This window comes from Juglans regia, chromosome 5 (assembly GCF_001411555.2).
Source record: "Juglans regia cultivar Chandler chromosome 5, Walnut 2.0, whole genome shotgun sequence".
Lineage (NCBI taxonomy): Eukaryota > Viridiplantae > Streptophyta > Magnoliopsida > Fagales > Juglandaceae > Juglans > Juglans regia.
The window spans coordinates 9,229,200-9,247,933 of NC_049905.1; the positions used below are offsets into that span (position 1 = coordinate 9,229,200).

The 18,734-nt window shown below is 34.6% G+C and overlaps 1 protein-coding gene across 5 annotated transcripts; it reads left to right on the forward strand.

The window, feature by feature from the left end:
• The first annotated feature begins 1,165 nt into the window (after positions 1 to 1,165).
• Positions 1,166 to 15,405, forward strand: LOC109022272 (serine/threonine protein phosphatase 2A 59 kDa regulatory subunit B' gamma isoform-like). 5 transcript variants are annotated; one of them, XR_004801573.1, is made up of 6 exons: positions 1,166 to 1,369; positions 2,020 to 2,082; positions 2,213 to 3,026; positions 3,795 to 3,827; positions 3,900 to 3,953; positions 15,073 to 15,085. XR_004801573.1 is itself a non-coding variant. In XM_019005153.2 (6 exons), the coding sequence occupies exons 3-6, from the start codon at positions 2,289 to 2,291 to the stop codon at positions 15,101 to 15,103; spliced, it is 843 nt and encodes a 280-aa protein (XP_018860698.1). In that variant the 5' UTR covers positions 1,166 to 1,369; positions 2,020 to 2,082; positions 2,198 to 2,288; the 3' UTR covers positions 15,104 to 15,405. The 5 variants fall into 5 exon arrangements, 3 of the variants coding, with proteins under 3 accessions (XP_018860698.1, XP_018860682.1, XP_035546262.1); XM_019005153.2 differs by having other exon boundaries at positions 2,198 to 3,026; positions 3,808 to 3,827; positions 15,073 to 15,405; XM_019005137.2 differs by having other exon boundaries at positions 3,808 to 3,827; positions 15,073 to 15,405.
• The last annotated feature ends 3,329 nt before the right edge of the window (positions 15,406 to 18,734 follow it).

Below are 18,734 nucleotides of genomic sequence, written 5' to 3' on the forward strand. Positions count from 1 at the left end.
AAGGATTAGCATGTGAGAAGCACGTGGGTGAGTTTTCCGTTTGATTTAACTCTCATCGTAGATGGAAGGGGGGGATTGGGACGTTATAAAAGTAAGAGGGTCCACTTTGATGCAATCAATAGTTTCGGGGGCACATTGTGAATTTGGTGATAGTTGGAGGGGGCAAAGTGTAATTAACCCAAAAAAACTACTTCCTTCAAATCCATCACTTGGTTATAAACAGCTTTTGCTATGACTGTTTTACCTATTCCACTCATCCCATGGATGCTAACAATGCAAACATAATTTTTTTCCAGATGTAATAAGGCTTTCATCTACACAACACGAAAATCTATTTCTATCGACTGTTTGGCCACATTCAACTGATTAGGGTGTAATTGATGCAAAATTTCTTTGATGATCATATCGATGAACTTGGCTTCATACCTGCAGATTACAATTCAAATGGAAAATAAGATAGTAAGTCATTCTAAGCAATTAAGTAATCAAAGTTATTGAGAATATAAATTATATTTATTTATGTATAAGTTCTTGTCATACATCACACATGCAGACAGACCAAACTCATCACACTTGCTAAGATTTTGCAGCATGTAAAGTTTACAATTGGAGATACAGACATATAGATCGACGCCTATATCTGTGATTCAACAAACAAGTCTTACACAGTGAACATAAAGAAAATGGAGAATTAAAGGAAATAGAATCTTAGGGACTTGATGGGACATTCTTGTTTTTGTTTGCTTGCTCTTAAGATGAAGAACAATAAATTTCATTAAGATGGTAAAAAATAAAGGGAGTAGATATATGTCTTTGGTTGAATGGTCTCTCCACTCTGAAATTGTTGTGTCAAAAACAAGTCTTTTGAAGCACCATTTCAACATTCCTTTTAGCTCGTGCCCTCATAATTGATAAAAAAAAAGTGTGTGCATGTATATAAATGTGTATGTATGTATATATTTATGTATGTATATATATATATACGTGCACATACATACAATGTGCGCGCGCACATATCTTATTATATATATAAAAATACTATAAAACAAAATTTTTTTATTTTAACAGAATTTTGTTGTTCCCGTTAACTTTCCGTTAAATCCGTCTGGCCATCGAACTTCACTTGTGTCTGTTGCTGTGAAAGAAAATTTATGAGAAAGGAAAATAACGCTTCCAGCACCAATCCCTCCTCGTATTCATCGTTCTCGATTCGTCTTCCACATGAGAGTTTCCGTTATTTTTTTTTTTGAGAATGAGAGTTTCCGTTATTAAAGAGTTCACTTGCGACTCATTAATGGGGAAGGCAAGCTTGATCTTCCGGACAATCTCATCTCATCTAAACCTTCTGATCACTCCTGGACCTTCAAAGGTATTTCCCTGCTCTTCCACTCTACTCCGTTTTTCTTTTTCATTTGAATTTGTTCGAGATTTTCATTGGTTTCGATTGGTTTGTCTGATTCCGAAAATGCAAAATCTCGTGGCCGATGGTTCGCAAGATTTGGATTCGATGCGAGGTTGGGGGTTGTTGATCTGGAGCATCATAGTTTGTGGTGTACTACTTCATTTTCTTTTTTGAGCAATCAACCCCCGTCAATTAGGGTTTTCAACATAATCTGATGAGCTACACGAAGATATTGAGATTAGGGTTCGAGCTAGACGAAACCGCGGGTGGTGTTGGTGTCCCACCAGAGCTCGCCGTACCGACTGCGGTTGCCACGTGTGCACCTTGACGGCGAGACCAAGAAGGACGTGGGAGATGTTGGTGGTCCCGAATTTATGTTTAGAATTTCTCCAAAACTCTGGAGAAATAACAATTTTTTTGTGATGTATTTTAGAGCTCTGAGCGTTTTGGTTCAGTGCTCGGAGCATTCTATCTATTTTCGATTGAGCTCTGAGCTCTTACACACGTTTCAGGACAATAATTATAAGCTATTTCTTTCTCTATTGTTTGTTTCCAGTTGCACTTTGCAAATGGAAGCTTAACATAATAATTTTTTCATCTTGTTCATACTTTGCTAGGAGAAGCTTTTGAAGGGAATGAAGAGGACAAGGCACTTATGGGGCTGCTTGATGAGTCGAAAGGTATTATTGTTGAGTTGGATTTATTTCTTGCCAAAAGGATGAACTATTGAGTCCTATGCGCGTTACATGCCGTCATTTTGCCTCCTGTTTCTGCTCTGATGTAAAGAGTTGTTAGTTTTCATTATTGCAGATCAGGTGGCATCAGAAAGTAGCATACCTCTGTCACCCCAGTGGCTTTGAAGTATTATTTCAAAGGAATTACGAAGATGGTTGCTGCGAATTTGTTTCAAACATTTCCGTTTCCAAATCAGGATAGCAAGGTCCCAGAAATGTACGACCCAGAAGAGGAGGAACCGACCATGGAACCTGCTTGGCCTCATCTTCAGATTGTGTACGAGTTTTTATTGAGATTTGTGGCTTCACCGGAGACAGATGCCAAGCTTGCAAAAAGATATATTGATCATTCATTTGTGTTGAGATTGCTTGAGTTGTTTGATTTTGAGGATCAGAGAGAGAGGGATTACTTAAAAACAATTCTCCACCGCGTTTATGGTAAGTTCATGGTGCATCGGCCATTCATTAGGAAAGCTATCAATAATATCTTCTATCGGTTCATCTTTGAGACAGAGAAGCACAATGGGGTTGCTGAGTTGCTTGAAATATTGGGCAATATAATTAATGGGTTTGCTTTACCTTTGAAGGAGGAGCACAAGCTATTCCTTGTCCATGCTTTGATTCCCCTTCATAAGCCAAAGTGTGTATCTATGTACCACCAGCAACTGTCATATTGCATTACTCAATTTGTGGAAAAAGATGCCAAGTTGGCTGACACTATGATTCGAGGTCTTTTAAAGTATTGGCCCATAACTAATAGTTCAAAGGAGGTTATGTTCCTTGGTGAATTGGAGGAAGTTCTTGAAGTCACACAGGGAGCAGAGTTTCAACGCTGCATGGTCCCTCTATTCTGTCAAATTGGTCGCTGCCTCAACAGTTCACATTTTCAGGTACAGCTTGTGACTGTTATTTTGTATACTTCTCTCGCACACACATAATTGCTATTCTCATTTCTCACTGATAATTGGGTCCTCATTCTTCTTGGAAATTTAATTGTGTCACAATAAGATTGTGACTCTAAAATGTGGTTGTGAGGGTTATGGATTTTTTTATCTTTCACTATTTCACCTGGTGGGTTATTTGTATTAATGATATAGGCTTTGATGTTGATTATATGCTAAGCTGTTGAATTTGAAGATGGATAGTAAACAGGTTCTTTTGGCATATAATCTATGTTTATGAATTGTTAAAAGATCTTCATATGTTCTCTGTAGGAAAAGAACTAACTTGATCTTTTAATCTAGCATAACCCGATCTTTGTGAATGTCACAATTCGTTCTCTGATTTTCAGTACATAACCATATCTACATCTCACGGTATTCCTTAATGGAGTCCATCCTTCCCTCCAACCCATTTAACATTGTGACTTATGAGGGAAATTGTTTAGACTCATATTCTGTATTAATTCTTGAGAATAGTTTATCTGATTTCCACCAGGATGTCTCATAGCCTTTTTCCCCCAAAGCTGTGGTACTGGCTTTGTTGGAGAAATGACATTGAACTAAGTCCATTTCCAGATAATTTATCCTGAGAAGACATGTATCTAATATAGATCCATAGTTGATACTTTGCCAGAACCTCCTCCTCCCAACCGTCCTTTTTTTGAAATGTTTCCTTATGATGATATACCCAAATATGATTTGATTGAAATTCTCCAGTGGCTTTGATCAGGTGGCATCAGATCAGATCAGGTATTATTTCATGCTACTTTGAAGTTGCTTGTTAGTCGGTGTCATTACTAAGTTGTTGGTAATCTCTTTCAGTGTCTTTGGATTCCTACAATTGGTATTGGCGCTGGACCTTTTTGCAGCGGACAGGTTAGACCATCTATGGAGCTCTATAACTGATTAACTCTTTGCTGGTATTTATATTCTGGATATGTCTCTGTATGGGATTCATTTTGTTGTTGGATGGATAATAGGCTAATTGAGTAAGTTTGTTTTACAAGATGTAGTCTAAATATGGTCTTTTAGTATAGATATTGATATGTGTGTGTGTGTTTCTAGCTTGAATTTTCTGATTATTTCTGTTTAGAGTACAAAGCACTTGTGAGAAAGATATCAAATATGGTTTGGCTTGGCTTGAATAATGAAGAATAGAGAAGACTTTTTGTCCATCAACGCTTGTCGTTGGAGTTCTTGAGATAGCTCTAATTATCTCTACCTTATTTTTTCTTTTATATTTGCAATTATAGCTCATCAACTCAATATCTATTCCACCAATTCACCCAAACACCATCCCATACACATTCCTTGACCCAGGCTCATACCACACACCTTTCAGCGTCCTTTCTGTAGCTTTCATGGCATGAGCATGCAAATCGCATAGCATAATTAAAGCTTTTGTAGACTTTTCAAGTGGCTTACACGAAAGGACGGTAACATAGTATATATGTTGAAAATCATTTTGAGAAAAGCATAACATCTGAACGTCAAGGGTATGATCATCTAACTTTGATTCCCTAACCTCACTACTGAACACTTCTTAGTAACCTAAAACAAACATCAGTCATTGCTCTATTCTTGGGCATTTTTCTAATGTTTGGGTCCTATACATGCTTCTAAAGATAGTGTCAAATCTGATTTCCTATGTTAGACTTGTTTCTTTCTTTTTTTAATAAAAAAATTATTCTCTCATGATCACATTTAAATAATATGTCGACAATGCTACTCATACACTATGTGCTGTAATTCCAGCCTTGTGTTAACGGAGTTTATTTTGTTGCAAGTCCTAAGAGTGTATAACACTTGGATAATTTGAGTCGTTGGAAGGATGATTGTGTGTTCGGAACTATGGTCTTAAAGTCCTAAACAAGGGTTCCTTGAGAAGGTCCAAACAGCAACATCTTTGGATGGCTGTTGTACTGCAAACTTTTCTGCAGTGGCCAAAACTTGGCTATTCGATTGTTACATGCTCCAATTGAGACAGAGGAGTCACTTTCCTATAAATTTTTAAACCAATTTTCTATTTAAAGAATAAGAGAATAATGGAAAACTGGCAGAAATAGAGGTGCTTGTTTTGTCTGATCCACTAATAAAAGAAGTACGTAAATGGTGACACCGACTAGATTTATTGCTTTCATTTAAATTCATGAGAAAGTGAGGGTGGCACCATTTGAGATTAGAGGGAGAAAGTCGTGCATAAGAGGTTTTCAAATGCACCAATGTGAAAGAGTGATTTATCAACGTGGAAAAATAAAAAAAGTGGGAGAAAGGAATGCAAAAAATTATTTAAGTTGAAATTATGAGGAAACACGTGGTCGTTCAATAGAGAATTAAGGATATAATCCTAGATGGAGTTGAGTGGCAGAACTAGACCCTCTAGGATGGGTACGCGATGGAGGTCGACTCGAGCATGTTATAGCTTCTATTAATACTCTTTTCTTATAATATATTATGTGTAATTATTTATAAATTACATAAATATTACATCGTTATTTAATTAACCAAAACATTACGTCCTTATTAATAAAAAATTAGTTCTTAACAAAAAAAAATTAAATGTAGACTAAGCAAACGTGCATTGCATGTTGCTTTTACCTAGTATATATATATATATATGTATGCATAAATGAGAATATTTCAGAATTCTTGGATTATAAGGTATGTGTCCGTCCAAACAGCACATGCACGGATCGCATTGAGTAGTGAACTTCGATTTCCGTCCTGGACTTCACTTAAAGGGTTTTTTTGCAGCGATTGTTTTGGTTTCGGCAGCGAATTTGTGCGCAGGAAAAGGTTTTAATTTGTTGCGACGCTGTAATTTACGTCGGGATTCTTGTGGGGCGCCAAAACACGAAAATAAGTTTATTTCCCCCCAAGCTTTTTCCCCCCACTTGTTCTTCTCCACTTCGACGAAACCCAGAAATAGAAAACCACTTCACCAAATACAATCCCGGCGCTTCCACGACCTCCTGTTTATGCCGACGGTCACTCCTGTTTGCGACAGACGGAATGCCACTTGTAGGCCTCACAGCGTCAACTCCTCTGTTCACCTTCGGTGTCCCATTTTTCCAGACCCTTCTCCCCCTATACTTTGATGTTCCTCCATGGACAGCCCACCTGCAAATCCACGTTCCTCGTACCCCAGTTTGCCCACGGACTTCTGACTTTCCCGGCGGTATCGCTTCATTTTCGAGTCGTTTCCTGCCTCTAGAAAATCAGGGCATAGTGCCTCCATATTGGGCTTCATTTTGCGAACGATTTGTGCTGATTTGCAGGGTAATTTTGGGGTCTAATTTTTCTATCAGAGACACCTAGCTTCATGCATTTCTTGTAGTGCTTCAATCCCTTCATGTTTGTTTGTACAATAATTTTTTGTCACTGTCATTCTGATTCCCATGTTCTTCCTTGAGGTTTAATTTTTGTATATCTTCCTTTTGTGTACGTGGTGGTCTAAGCTGTGGATATTAGCATGAAAGGCATAATTCGTGGGTGATATTCTCGCAAAAACAGAGCCTTTTTCTGTTATCGTTTATGGCCCTTTTTGGTACCTTCTAATATGTAATTAAGTGATTTCTGTGAAGAATGTTGCTTTGTTTGAATGTGCATTTCTTAGAGTTTTTGTGGGAATTGTTTTGCTGATCATGAATTATTTGTACGGCTAGTTTTTCTTTTGTATCCATATAGAATAAATGCAATTTTTGATTGCACTTCGATTTTCTGTTTTTGATATATACAAATACTTAGATCCATCCCTCTCATTTCTGTATGATATATCCACACATTTATTTCTATCTGAGATAGAAATTTTTTTAATAAAAATATTATAAAAAGTGATTGAAAGAAAGATCAAATGAAGCATTTGTTTTTATTTCCATTTATATGTATGTTTTACCTCAAAATGGGTGTCCTATGTCTCTAATATCTATCTATGATCTCAGCTTTCTCCATCATGCGTACACCATACCAGACTCTACTTTGAATGAAATTTACAAGTGAAAATCATGCCCTTCATTTGGATGTGATCTTCACCCAAATGAATTTACATGTTCGATCGTTAATGCATAAACAATTGTTTTCTGAACAGTCCACTTTTCTATTACTGTCCTGATCCGTGATGGCATGTCATTTGGACTGTGTTTCATTTCTATATTTGTGAAATTCAAGATTTGCATCATAAAGTGCTAACGTTTCGAGTCTTTGTCCCGTTGAATGTCTAAATGCTCGTTTGGTGTGAGAGGTTTGTGCCCACTTTTTAAAAATATATATATATATATATATATTATATGCATAGGGCAAGATTTTGGCATTGAGTATGATTTTTCCTATCTAAGCAGAGTTGGCGTTGAGGCATGAACAGTGTAATTAAACATCATCAGTACGTATTAAGTATTGTAAATTAATCATGTTTAGTCATGATCCTAGTTGCAGAAAATATTAGGGATCAATGATCATTGTACTAGAGAATCTTATTAATCTTGATTTGAAGTATGTGTCTAATAAGTTTTGATTCTTGAATTAATATCTAAAGTATGTTAGATATAGTCTCACGTCGTCTTTTTGAAAATAAATGTAGCGAATTTGGGATTCACATGAAAATATCAAGAAAATGATGAGTCCTATATATATTTTTTTAAAGAGACTTCATAATGCTTGTATACATAGAGACTATATATAACATTACTCATATCTAAATAAATGAAGTATTTTCATACTTCCCTTAGGAGAAATATTACTTGCTAATTTGCTTCTCTTTAACTAGCATGTAACAATTATTGTTGTGTAGCAGTATCAAATTAAACAAAGTTAAGTATCATAAAATCTATTCATGATAAAGATTCTCTAAATTCTCGTTATATATAAGCTGTCTCATGTATTCAGCTTAATTTTCATCATTCGGTATACATATTGTAAAATTCTTTCCACCATTCTTTGACTAACCAAAGGAAGTGTTGTTGAAATTTATGTTATAATCCACAGAAGATTTTCGAGCTTATTGGCATTCTCAAGCTAATAACCACAATGAATTGATATGTAACACCCCATTCCCGTAGGCTAGGTGTGTCACGTATTTTTTTTCATGAAAAATAAACCCGGCAAGCGATTCTCTAATTTCACAATTGAAAAATAAACTGAAATGATTTATTATGAAATAAAAGGTCTAATAAAAATGTCTTCCCAAAAACATTAAAGAAATAACTGAATAAATTCGTCATAAGAGACACATTTTATTTTAAAAAGTCTGAACAAAACTAAAATGCTCCTTCTACTCCTGGCCTGCCTGCTCGTAATCATCATTTTCACCTGGGTAATTAAAAACATGAAAATAAACTAAAATGAGTCGATGACTCAGTAAGAAATCTATCATAACGAAAACATAAAATTTTCATAAGAACTTTTATGCTGAACTTAAAATTTATGACTGTTCATGCTAATGCTTATGCTATGTATGACTGAATTTTCTGAACTAACTGACTGATTTATCTTACTTATCTGACTGGCCAACACACTTAACCCTGTGTGCAAGGTTGTGCACCAGCTCCACATCCCGCTGCAGCAAGGGGAACTGCTGATAGTATTCTAGCATACTATGGTGGACCACGACTGAGTTCGTGGCTTGCACACCACCCTGAAACTGGACTGCATTGGTACCATGCATCTGAATGGCCATCTTATTAACTGATCTGAACTTATCTTACACTTGAAATTAAGATGGCTTACGTGTCTTATACACATGAGATGCATGACATATTACATACATAAATCATAATTTCTGAATTTAAGCATGATGCGGAATGACATGATTGTATGCTATGCTGGATGACATGCTTGCATATGACATGAGCGGTTCATAAATAATGGCTATCGAAGAACTGGCTTGAATAATACATACATATAAACTAACTGGGATGATCTTAATTTATGATCAAATTTACTTGCCTCGATGCGTTTCTTCTTGAATAATACTTCGTAACTTGAGACCTATATTCAATAAATAACTATCACTAAATTGTTTGGAACTAAAATAAATGCTAATATCTTACTTAACTAAATTCGGAATTCTAAAACATAGTCAAACCAATATTTGTTTAACACTAAAATCAATAATTCATAGTATTTAAATTACTTAAAATACTAATTTATAATTTAGTAGAAATACTTGAGCTATTTTTAAATAATTCACAAAAACTTAAATTCTTAAACTAAGTTTCATTTCTTAACGTAATTATTAAATCTTATAAGAAACTTAATAAATTCCATTAAATTCTTAACATAGAAATTTTATTAAGATCTTACTAAATTGACAAAAGAAATATTAACTCAAATATTAGACTTAAAATTATACTTTAAAACATCTTTCCAATTCTTTAAACATTTATTAAAAAGAACCTTTAACTAAATATATTTATTTAATAAACTCAACTAGTAATATTAAACTCAATATAAATCACTAAAACAATTATTGAAATAAAATGAGATCAAGTCTAAAATATAAGCTCAAATAAATATCACTATAATCTGTAAAAAGGGTTAAAAACTCTGGCCCATAAGTATAATACTATACTACATGAGCCCAAACAGGAAACTAAACCCAAATCCATCCCAACCTCATACGGCCTAAAGGACTAGGGCCCAAGGCCCATCAAAACCCACGGGTTCCCTCTAGAACCCGATATTACGGCTAACAACAGAAAAGAAAAAAAGAGTTTGAGAGAGGGAGAAGGGTCGCGATGGAGAAGCTCACCGAGAGGGCTGAGGGCGACGGTGGTGCTGGGTTGCAGGGAGTGACCGGCGACGCGACAAGGGGAGTCTCTATGGTGGTGCGGCACCGAGTGAGAGAGAGAGAGAGTTTAGAGAGAGGAACTACTAAACCAAAACCAAAAGAGAGAGAAAGAAAGCTGTGGCGGCTGAGGCCTTACCGGAGAAATGAGTGGCTCGGCGGGGGTTGAGGGTCGGCGGTTTCTGTGGCGTCGAGGAGAGGTTTGGCGCCTACTGAGATGGCTACCGAGGAGAAGGGCGATGGCACTGGTTCGGCAACAGGGGTTTATCGCAGCTCACAGGTTTGTCTTCTCATGTACGGGTAAGCACGTTTTATAATGGTAGATGATAGAGAATTAGAGAAACCCTAGAAGAGCATAGACGTGCACGTGCAAGAGAGTGGAGACGTGCAAGTATAGGAGATACTCGGCAACAGAGTAGGATTTTCCACTAGGATGCTAGCGAAAATCACTGAGAAGTATACGGGTTAGATGGTTTGCAGTTTTCAAACAGAGGCTAACAATGAGATGAGGTTCGGAGATTAGAATAAAAATTTAAACTCTAAATTTCAAAACAAAAATCGTAGCGAACGTAATCTGATACACTTTAGAAATTCTTATTAAAATAAAACTCTAACAAATCATAAATAGCAACTATAATAGAAAATATAGAGATAAATTAAATATAAATTCTGATAAAACTATACTCAAATAAATATAAATTCTAAAATAAAAAGTTTACTAGGAAAAATTACTAATATACCCTAAAACCAAAACTGGTATGTCACATATGACCCACTTTTAATTACCTAGTACATGGTTTTTGCACCATTGAACTTTTATAATTTTAACTCTTGGTGTTCAATAGTAACAATGATAACATCAGACATTATGGGTCACCTAAAACTCGTGTAACTTAGATTTGAATTTCAAATTTCCTAATCTAAATATAACCTGTGGGTTTCCAGTAATGTTTTCCAGTAGTGTGTGATAGAAAATTTCTTGGGTTACAATATAACATAACATCAGAAGAAAAAGAGAAAGAAAAAGAATGCATGCAATATAAGTTGTGCCAATTAATTAAAGAATGTTCCTTTCTCCATCTCATGACTGGTGTTTTATTAAAGGCGATCTTCCTAATATTGATAGTGATTGGCATAAAGTGGCCAATTAATTAGATGTGCATCTTGTTTAATGTGCTAAGTACTGAATTGTTTTGCATTTGTTTTCTATTATTTGTTTTTAGTCTTTTTGTGATATATATATATATATATTTCTTTTGATCATTGGAATGTGTGGGGTAATTTAAATGTGAATGTACAGTTTTTTATAGTTTCCTTTGTCCACACTCTTGTACCTCATTTGGTTCCAACATTGGCCTGGATATTTTGGCTATTTTGCATGTTCCTCACTAGATTTTCTATTTGCTGCACTATTTGGGTGAATTACTTGCTTCTTACAGTTATATATACATATATTATATATATGGGTCTCTAATGTGAAGTATAGCTTGGGTACAGTTCATCTCTATTTTAATTTATCTATTTTTCCTTCATTATGCTTGTTTTCTGTTTTCGAACTGTTGCATGCCAACAAAATCAGCTATCCACGTTTTCTTCACGAGTTCTTATATATATGTATTTTCATTTTTCAAATTTTATACATACAAAAAACAAAACAATAAAGTTAATTATTTAAACAAAACCGTGCTTTGTCCACCTACTTTGATGTGCTTTAGAAGTGGTTCCGTTCATAATGCTTAGGTTCTTTCTTGAACTTCACATATCAGTATTGTTGAGTACCAGCGTAATCCACCCAAACAGTAAGCAATAGAATTCATGTTGCAATCGAACCTGTTCTTGGTCATTTGGACTAGAGCTATGGGAATCTAAGTCAGTGTCATTTGCAAGTTCCACCCAAATGTGAATATTCATAACACCAATTTGAATAATACATAGTAAATTAATAATCTCAAAAGATTGTGAAAAAAATGCAATATCGCTTTAGTTTTGCTACTGGTACATTGAAAACATTGAACAAAAAATACATGTCTATATATACAATCTTCTTCCTTCTTTTATTTAAATCACAACCTAGAGTCCTTCTCCTCTCAGAGCCTGTCAATCTATGGTGCATCAAGTGCAGGGAGGGTTACTCTACAAAGCTTTTTGTTTGTAGACTAATTTCTAGCTGTGCAGTTGTGAAACCTACCCCTTTGTAATGAAGGAATTTTGCATGTATATCTGCAGTTTGTGGTCCACATGTAATGTCCGTGGCTCGAACATTACATGTGGACCCAGCGGCTGAACACAATACAATCATCACCTTTCACAAATAAAATGTCTCTTAGCTAATTACTTCCCACCCAGTTCAGAATTTATTGTAAAAAATAGATATTTTGCCAATACATCTTATAGTAATTAGTTGTTACTAAATTATAGATAATCTCAAGTTTCTAGTCTTAATTGTTTTTGGAGTGTACCTGTTCTGATAACACAGTTTTGGAAATTAATGTTTTGTGTTTCGGTAACATGAATTCCATCTGTATTGGGACTATTTCCTGGTGCAGTCACCAAGAGATTCAAAGCCTTGAATCTCCGTAGTTCTGAAGACATCCAAGAAACAATTTTAATTTTCTTGAAAAGTTGGCATATATGTGTGTGTGTGTGTGTGTGTGTGTCTTTTTGTGGGGCTAACACAAAAAGACTTCTTTAAGGAAAACACTAAATCTTGATGAAATTTTTAAAAAATTTGACTTCCCCAAGCATGACCCCAAAAATTTTTAAAGATTGATGATCATGTTTCCAGTTCTCATGAAGTGATAAAGAAGGGATCATGATAAACTGAAAAACTCAACATTTTTAAGTGCATGCTCACTAAATTAGTAATTAGCTAGCTAGGGCCTGCCTTTACATTAATCATGGAAGGGCAAATGCAACCTTCTTGTATATAGAAAAAGCCCCATTTACCCCACAACAGACTGCATGTACCTGCTCTGTGTAAAAAATACTAAGTCCATATTTTCTAAACATGTTCTCATATCCATTAAGCTGGCAACCCCATATTATTTTAATTTGTTGTAGAACAAATTAGGGGTAGATTAGCTAGCTAGACTTGCTTTTGATACTTGATCTCTTATATGCTCTGGGTTTGTATTAGTTTAGGGTCTTGTACCATAACTTATTTATATGTAATTTTCAGAATTTAAAGCTAGCAGAAATTACCAAAATACATTAAATATGTCTTGATTCTCCATCAATGAATATGTTAAACACATGCTAGCTCATCATGTTGTTGTTGTCTTTTTTGTTTGCTAGCTTTAGTTGCATTAACATTGCTGGTATATAAAGCAGTACTGATCAAATTAACTTGACTACATGTAATCATGTAGATCATGAATAATAGCTAGGGCGCCGTTTTCATCTAAATACTATTGATTGTTTTAGTACGTATATATATATATATATATATATATATATATATATATATATATATATATGGACCTAAAATGAAGACAAAGGATGATTTCCGTATTCATTATATATATATATATAGATAATTTCTGTGATTAATTCAGGACTATGATTGCATGCCAATCGAATATTTAATGTATGGCTTATATAATACATTAAATCATCGAAGTTTAGGTTGCCTTTTGTGTATGACATAATCATTGGAAATGTGTGGCTTCAACAAGTGTGTTAATGTGATATCAAACTCTAGTTTAGAATGATAACAGTTGCTTAATTCTCGGTTAGCTTCAAATAAGTAGAAGATTAGACTTCAAATTACTGTACCAATTCCACTAAAATATTTGATGGAAGGCAGTGACCAAGGTACATAAAGATGCATTAAACTATGTGAATTATTGGGCATCGACCAAATCTTGATAAAGTTTGTAAAAGTCAGAGAGCAAAAATAAGACAATTAAAAATCTCTTGACTTTATAGTAATCAAACCCTCATTCAAATGGTTTTGGGCACATCCAAAAACTAACAGCTCCCCTTGACCAAACTTTCCTTTTTGTCTTTCGAATGCATTCCACTTGCCCATTACATGTTTATCTATTAGAACTTACCTATTTGTTTTTTCTTCCTTAATGGCCCTAGTTAGTAAAAGCAGTAGCGTTATTAATATTAATATTATTAATCTTATTATGATTATTATTATTATAATTATTATCATCATCATTAGTGAATTTATTATTTTCTGATAAATGGTGTTTTACACTTTATTTATACCGACCAATCTATTGAACAATTACGGACGGTCATTTCGCTGAACATGCATTGGGATTTTGTAATGTTTTACTAGCTAGATCCTGAAGTGATTTCAGAGAAGATTATTGTGTAGGTCAGAGTTCAACATGGCCTCCATTCACCCTTCACCCAAAAAAATTAGGAAAAGAAAAAGGAAAAACAAGAACAAAATACTTACGGAGGTATGGAGATCTCTGGATATTCTAAAAACTGATGCATGCATTTATATTTACCCCAACCAAGCCAACTGATACTTCATAACATCACTATCGGTCAAACTTGTTTCTTGGGTTTTGCTAATTTAACCTTATAGGTGGCTAGCTCCAGAATGCATGGTAGCTAGCCCAGAATGAATGCACATTTAACCAGCTTATAGGTAGGTCTATAATATAACCTTCCATGTCCCTAGTGTATGCTATAGTGTTTTCAGATTCCCTTCCAAGAGCTGGTTGCCCTGCGATGATCTTAATGAAAATTCATCAAGTTCTCAATGAATAATCCCCAGAATTCATTAGTGACATTATGAATAAATCATCTTGGAAAGTTTTAGTTCCCAGCGATTTTGATCATAAGTAGAGATGCTCTATACATGCGAATAATACCCATGCAAGTTTCTTTTGCATAAAGATGAGAGAATATAACTTGGTATCTGTTAAAATGTAATTGAATTTTATAAGCCAATTCAATTACATTAATAAAATTCAATTACATTATATGTGCTTATTATTAATCCTAAGCTACTTAGTACTGATATTTGCATTTATTTTTTCTACTATCCATAGCTTTAAAAACATTGAAGTAGCATATGGCTTGCTTGTAATATTATATCACAAGTTTGGTTTGGGCTGAGATTCTGGAAGATTAATATAAAGAAAGGTTTTAAATAATATGGATACATAAAATTTCTGCATGTGTTCGTGTGCAACTTATGAAAAACAATCTATTGGAGATTTCCAACTTGGATTTTTCTTTGCCCAGTGAATGTAGAAGACAGTGTATATATACTTGATAACCTTGTTCCGGATAGCTGGATCTTTGCCGCTCAATCACCAGGTTATCGCAAATCAACGATGTGCGAAGTTGCGGAGGAACTCCACCCACCAATGTTTCATGGCAATTTTAACTGCTCCCATTTGTATTGTGGATGCTTCTACTTTATGCTTGTAAGAGACATTAGCTGCTCCCATTTTGTAGTACTTCACTGCCTTCCATTAATGCACCATATGCTAGTGTATAGTAACCTTAAAGGGGCTGATGTACTTGAATGGATGATTGAATTTATATATATGCTATCATGGTTACAAGTATTGGATTAAAGTTAATTTGGTTTATCCTACGATGTATGGTAGTACTATTTGGTAATATTATAAGTGAGTTGGATTAGGAAATTAGGTACCCAAGAAAATGGTGCATTCTGCATACTGGCTCGGATGCAGGAATAATAGGCTTTTCCTGGCGATTTTAACCGCTGGGAAAAATATTAAATATGAAATGTATTTTTTGCGGCGAGCACAAATTGCTGGCAATAATCTATTGCAGCGAATATAATTCGCCACAAATTTATGATCAAAGGGCATTGGATTATTCTTGGTGAATTAAAAACGCCGCTTAAAGTAGTTGCGGTGAACAAAATTCGGTGCAAATATTCTATTGTAGCGAATATAATTCGCTGCAAATTTATGAACAAAGGGCATTGGATTATTCTTGGTGAATTAAAAACGTTGCTTAAAGTTGTTGCGGCGAACAAAATTCGGTGCAAATATTCTATTGCAGCGAATTTTGTTCGCCACAAAAGTATGAACAAATTAGGGGATTTCATTATTCTCGGCGAATTGAACTCGCCGCTTAAATTAGTTGCGGCGATTTCAATTTGTCGAGAATAATCTTAAATACGATGATTTTTGAACACACTGGAAATAATAAACGCTATTTGCGGTGATATTTTGTGTATTTGTTACGATTTAAAACGTTGTAAATACTTTTTTCCAACGATTTAATTGTTGAATTCGAAAGTTATTTGCGGCGTAGTTTCACATTATGAGCAGCGAAAAAAATCGTTTCAAATAATCAATTTTCCTGACGATTTTTTCAACTCGCTGGTTTAAGTTTTAAGTGAGTAGACAATTGCAACGAACGTGCAGTGCAGTAGAAATCGCCGAGAATGAGCTTTTGCAGTGAATTTTGGGGTTATTTGTTTTAGCACAGGGAAAGACCTTGTTTCTTGTAGTGGCATCACTGGCATGCACGGAACGTTTAAAAAACTATAGTTAGAGATACGGATGCCACATTAATCACTATATTTTGGCAAGTGTTAAACTGATGGGAAGACGAATGATAAACAGATTCTTTGAAAAATACGTTTAGTATTTCATCAATATAAATTGAATAATTAAAATTTTTGAACTTTTTAAAATAAATGATCATTTAAACTGATAAAAATAGATAAATTTTTAATTAAAAATTGCTAAATCTACAAAAAGTCTTACAAAAGTTAATTCATAAATTAGCTTGAATTAATGTGGTAAGTCAAATCTTTTTTATAACAAAAAAATTTTTACAATCAATTTTTTTAAATCCTATTTCTAAACCAAGTATTTCTCTTTATTTAATTATTTAATTTACATTCTACCTGTCCACAACCAAAACATAGGGCTAATATTTGGCTTTGGTACAACACAAGCTATCCACACTCTCCTCATTGAATAACTTTCACAAGCTCTTCAAGGCACCACTTGGAAGAAGTATGGCTTTGAGAAAAAAACCATTGATTTGCGAATCGAATTGAGTTAGTTTGGTAGAGATGTTTTCCTGTCTTTATAGCATATCATCATCTTGAAAGGGGAGAATTCTGACTCACATCAAGGAAAAATAGAGGGAATCGATGAAGGTCTCGGAGTATCTTCATCTCTAAACCTCAAGAAAATGTCGTAATTCGAGTAATGTTAAGGGCAAATTTCAAATGCACTAGTCTTGTGCAAGCCTTTTATAAAATGAAATAGATTCCACCAAGAATGGTGAAATATATTTTTTTACAAACGACATGCATAAAATTTATACATTTGATATTTGTATATATCATTATTCTATTAAAATAGAAATAGACATTTGATATTTGTATATATCATTATTCTATTAAAATAGAAAAGACTCAACTGAAAAGGAGACAAACCTTGCAAGCTAATAGATCAAGCAAACTGAGGAGGGAAATAGTTAATAAACATCTAGCAAGGCAAGAATATTTCAAGACAAATTACAGCAAATAATGTTGGATTACATATCCAAAATAGTTCATTTTGATGAAAATGATGTAAATTTTGAAGCGGGTGTATGTGGCTAGCTTATAAAAACAAGGTCGTCGACTTCTGGCTCCAGCATCCACTTCAAGCTCCATCTCGTAGTGGTAGTTTGCCCTCTTGTTGGGCCATAGGTTTAGCAGAAGCTACAAATGAGTAAAGAAACCAAAGCCAGAGAGGTTCTTAGAACTACAGGAGGGAGGGAGAGAGAGAGAGAGAGAGAGAGAGAGAGAGAGAGAGAGAGAGAGAGGTTTTTCTCTTATTATTTTTTTTTTTTTTAATGGGCAAGATAAACATTATATTGAAACTGAAATATAATACAAACCCAGAGAGAGGGGGACTCCAACAAATACCCCAAACAAGATAATACATAGCAATAAAATAAAAACAAAGTGAGATATGGATACAAGAAGCTGATCCATGTTTTCTGGCTTGGTGCCAAGAAATAGTAACCACTCGGTGATTTTTTGTCATTGGATTGTTGTTGAGTGGTAAAATCTCGATTGAGGTAAATGCTATAGAACACCAAACCAAAGTTGTCGGGGACGAGAACAAAGACTGCGAAGGAGCTAGGCAACAACGTGGTTCACGCCTACAGTGGTGGCACGTGAGGGACACGAGTTAGTTAAAAAATTGATTTGATCGAATGGGAAGGTGGAGTGTGAATTGGAAACCTCTTAGGATGACACGTGTTGTAGTGTTGCAATTATTATATCAATCATGTCATTTGTGAATTTACTTTTGTGATATCTATTTGTGGATAAATCATGTCTATATTTTTTTATTGGCACCATATGTGTGAAAAAAACATCTCGACTAATCCCAAGGATGCATAGGTTTTTGGCAAGGAGTTTCCTGCAAGTACACTTTAAGATAATTCAAAGAGAAAAATCCCTTAATATGTTGTTCCAGTGGATCATTTTCCTTTACATTTACTGATATGATATACTTCAATACCAACGATGTGTTTGATATGTAAACAACAAGACTGGCAAATTATACTTTACAAATAGATTTTTCTTTCCATAGCTGTTAGTGCTTATTTCTATTGAGTTTTTAGTATCCTTAAAACAAATGGAGCCATCCCATTTATCAAATTCACTACAAGAAAAACAGTCTTTCTCAGTGCTAAAAAATACCAAAAATAACCCTTAAAATTGCTGGATTTGATATTTCTCGATGATTTTTACTGCCCCAAATGTTTGTTGTAATTGTCTGCTCAATTATAAGTTAAACCAGCGAATTGCAAAAACCGCCGCAAATATTAACTCAAACGCCGCAAATGCCCATTCGATTTGCCCATTGAATCGTTGGGAAAACATATTTGCGGCGAATTTTGGGTGTCGC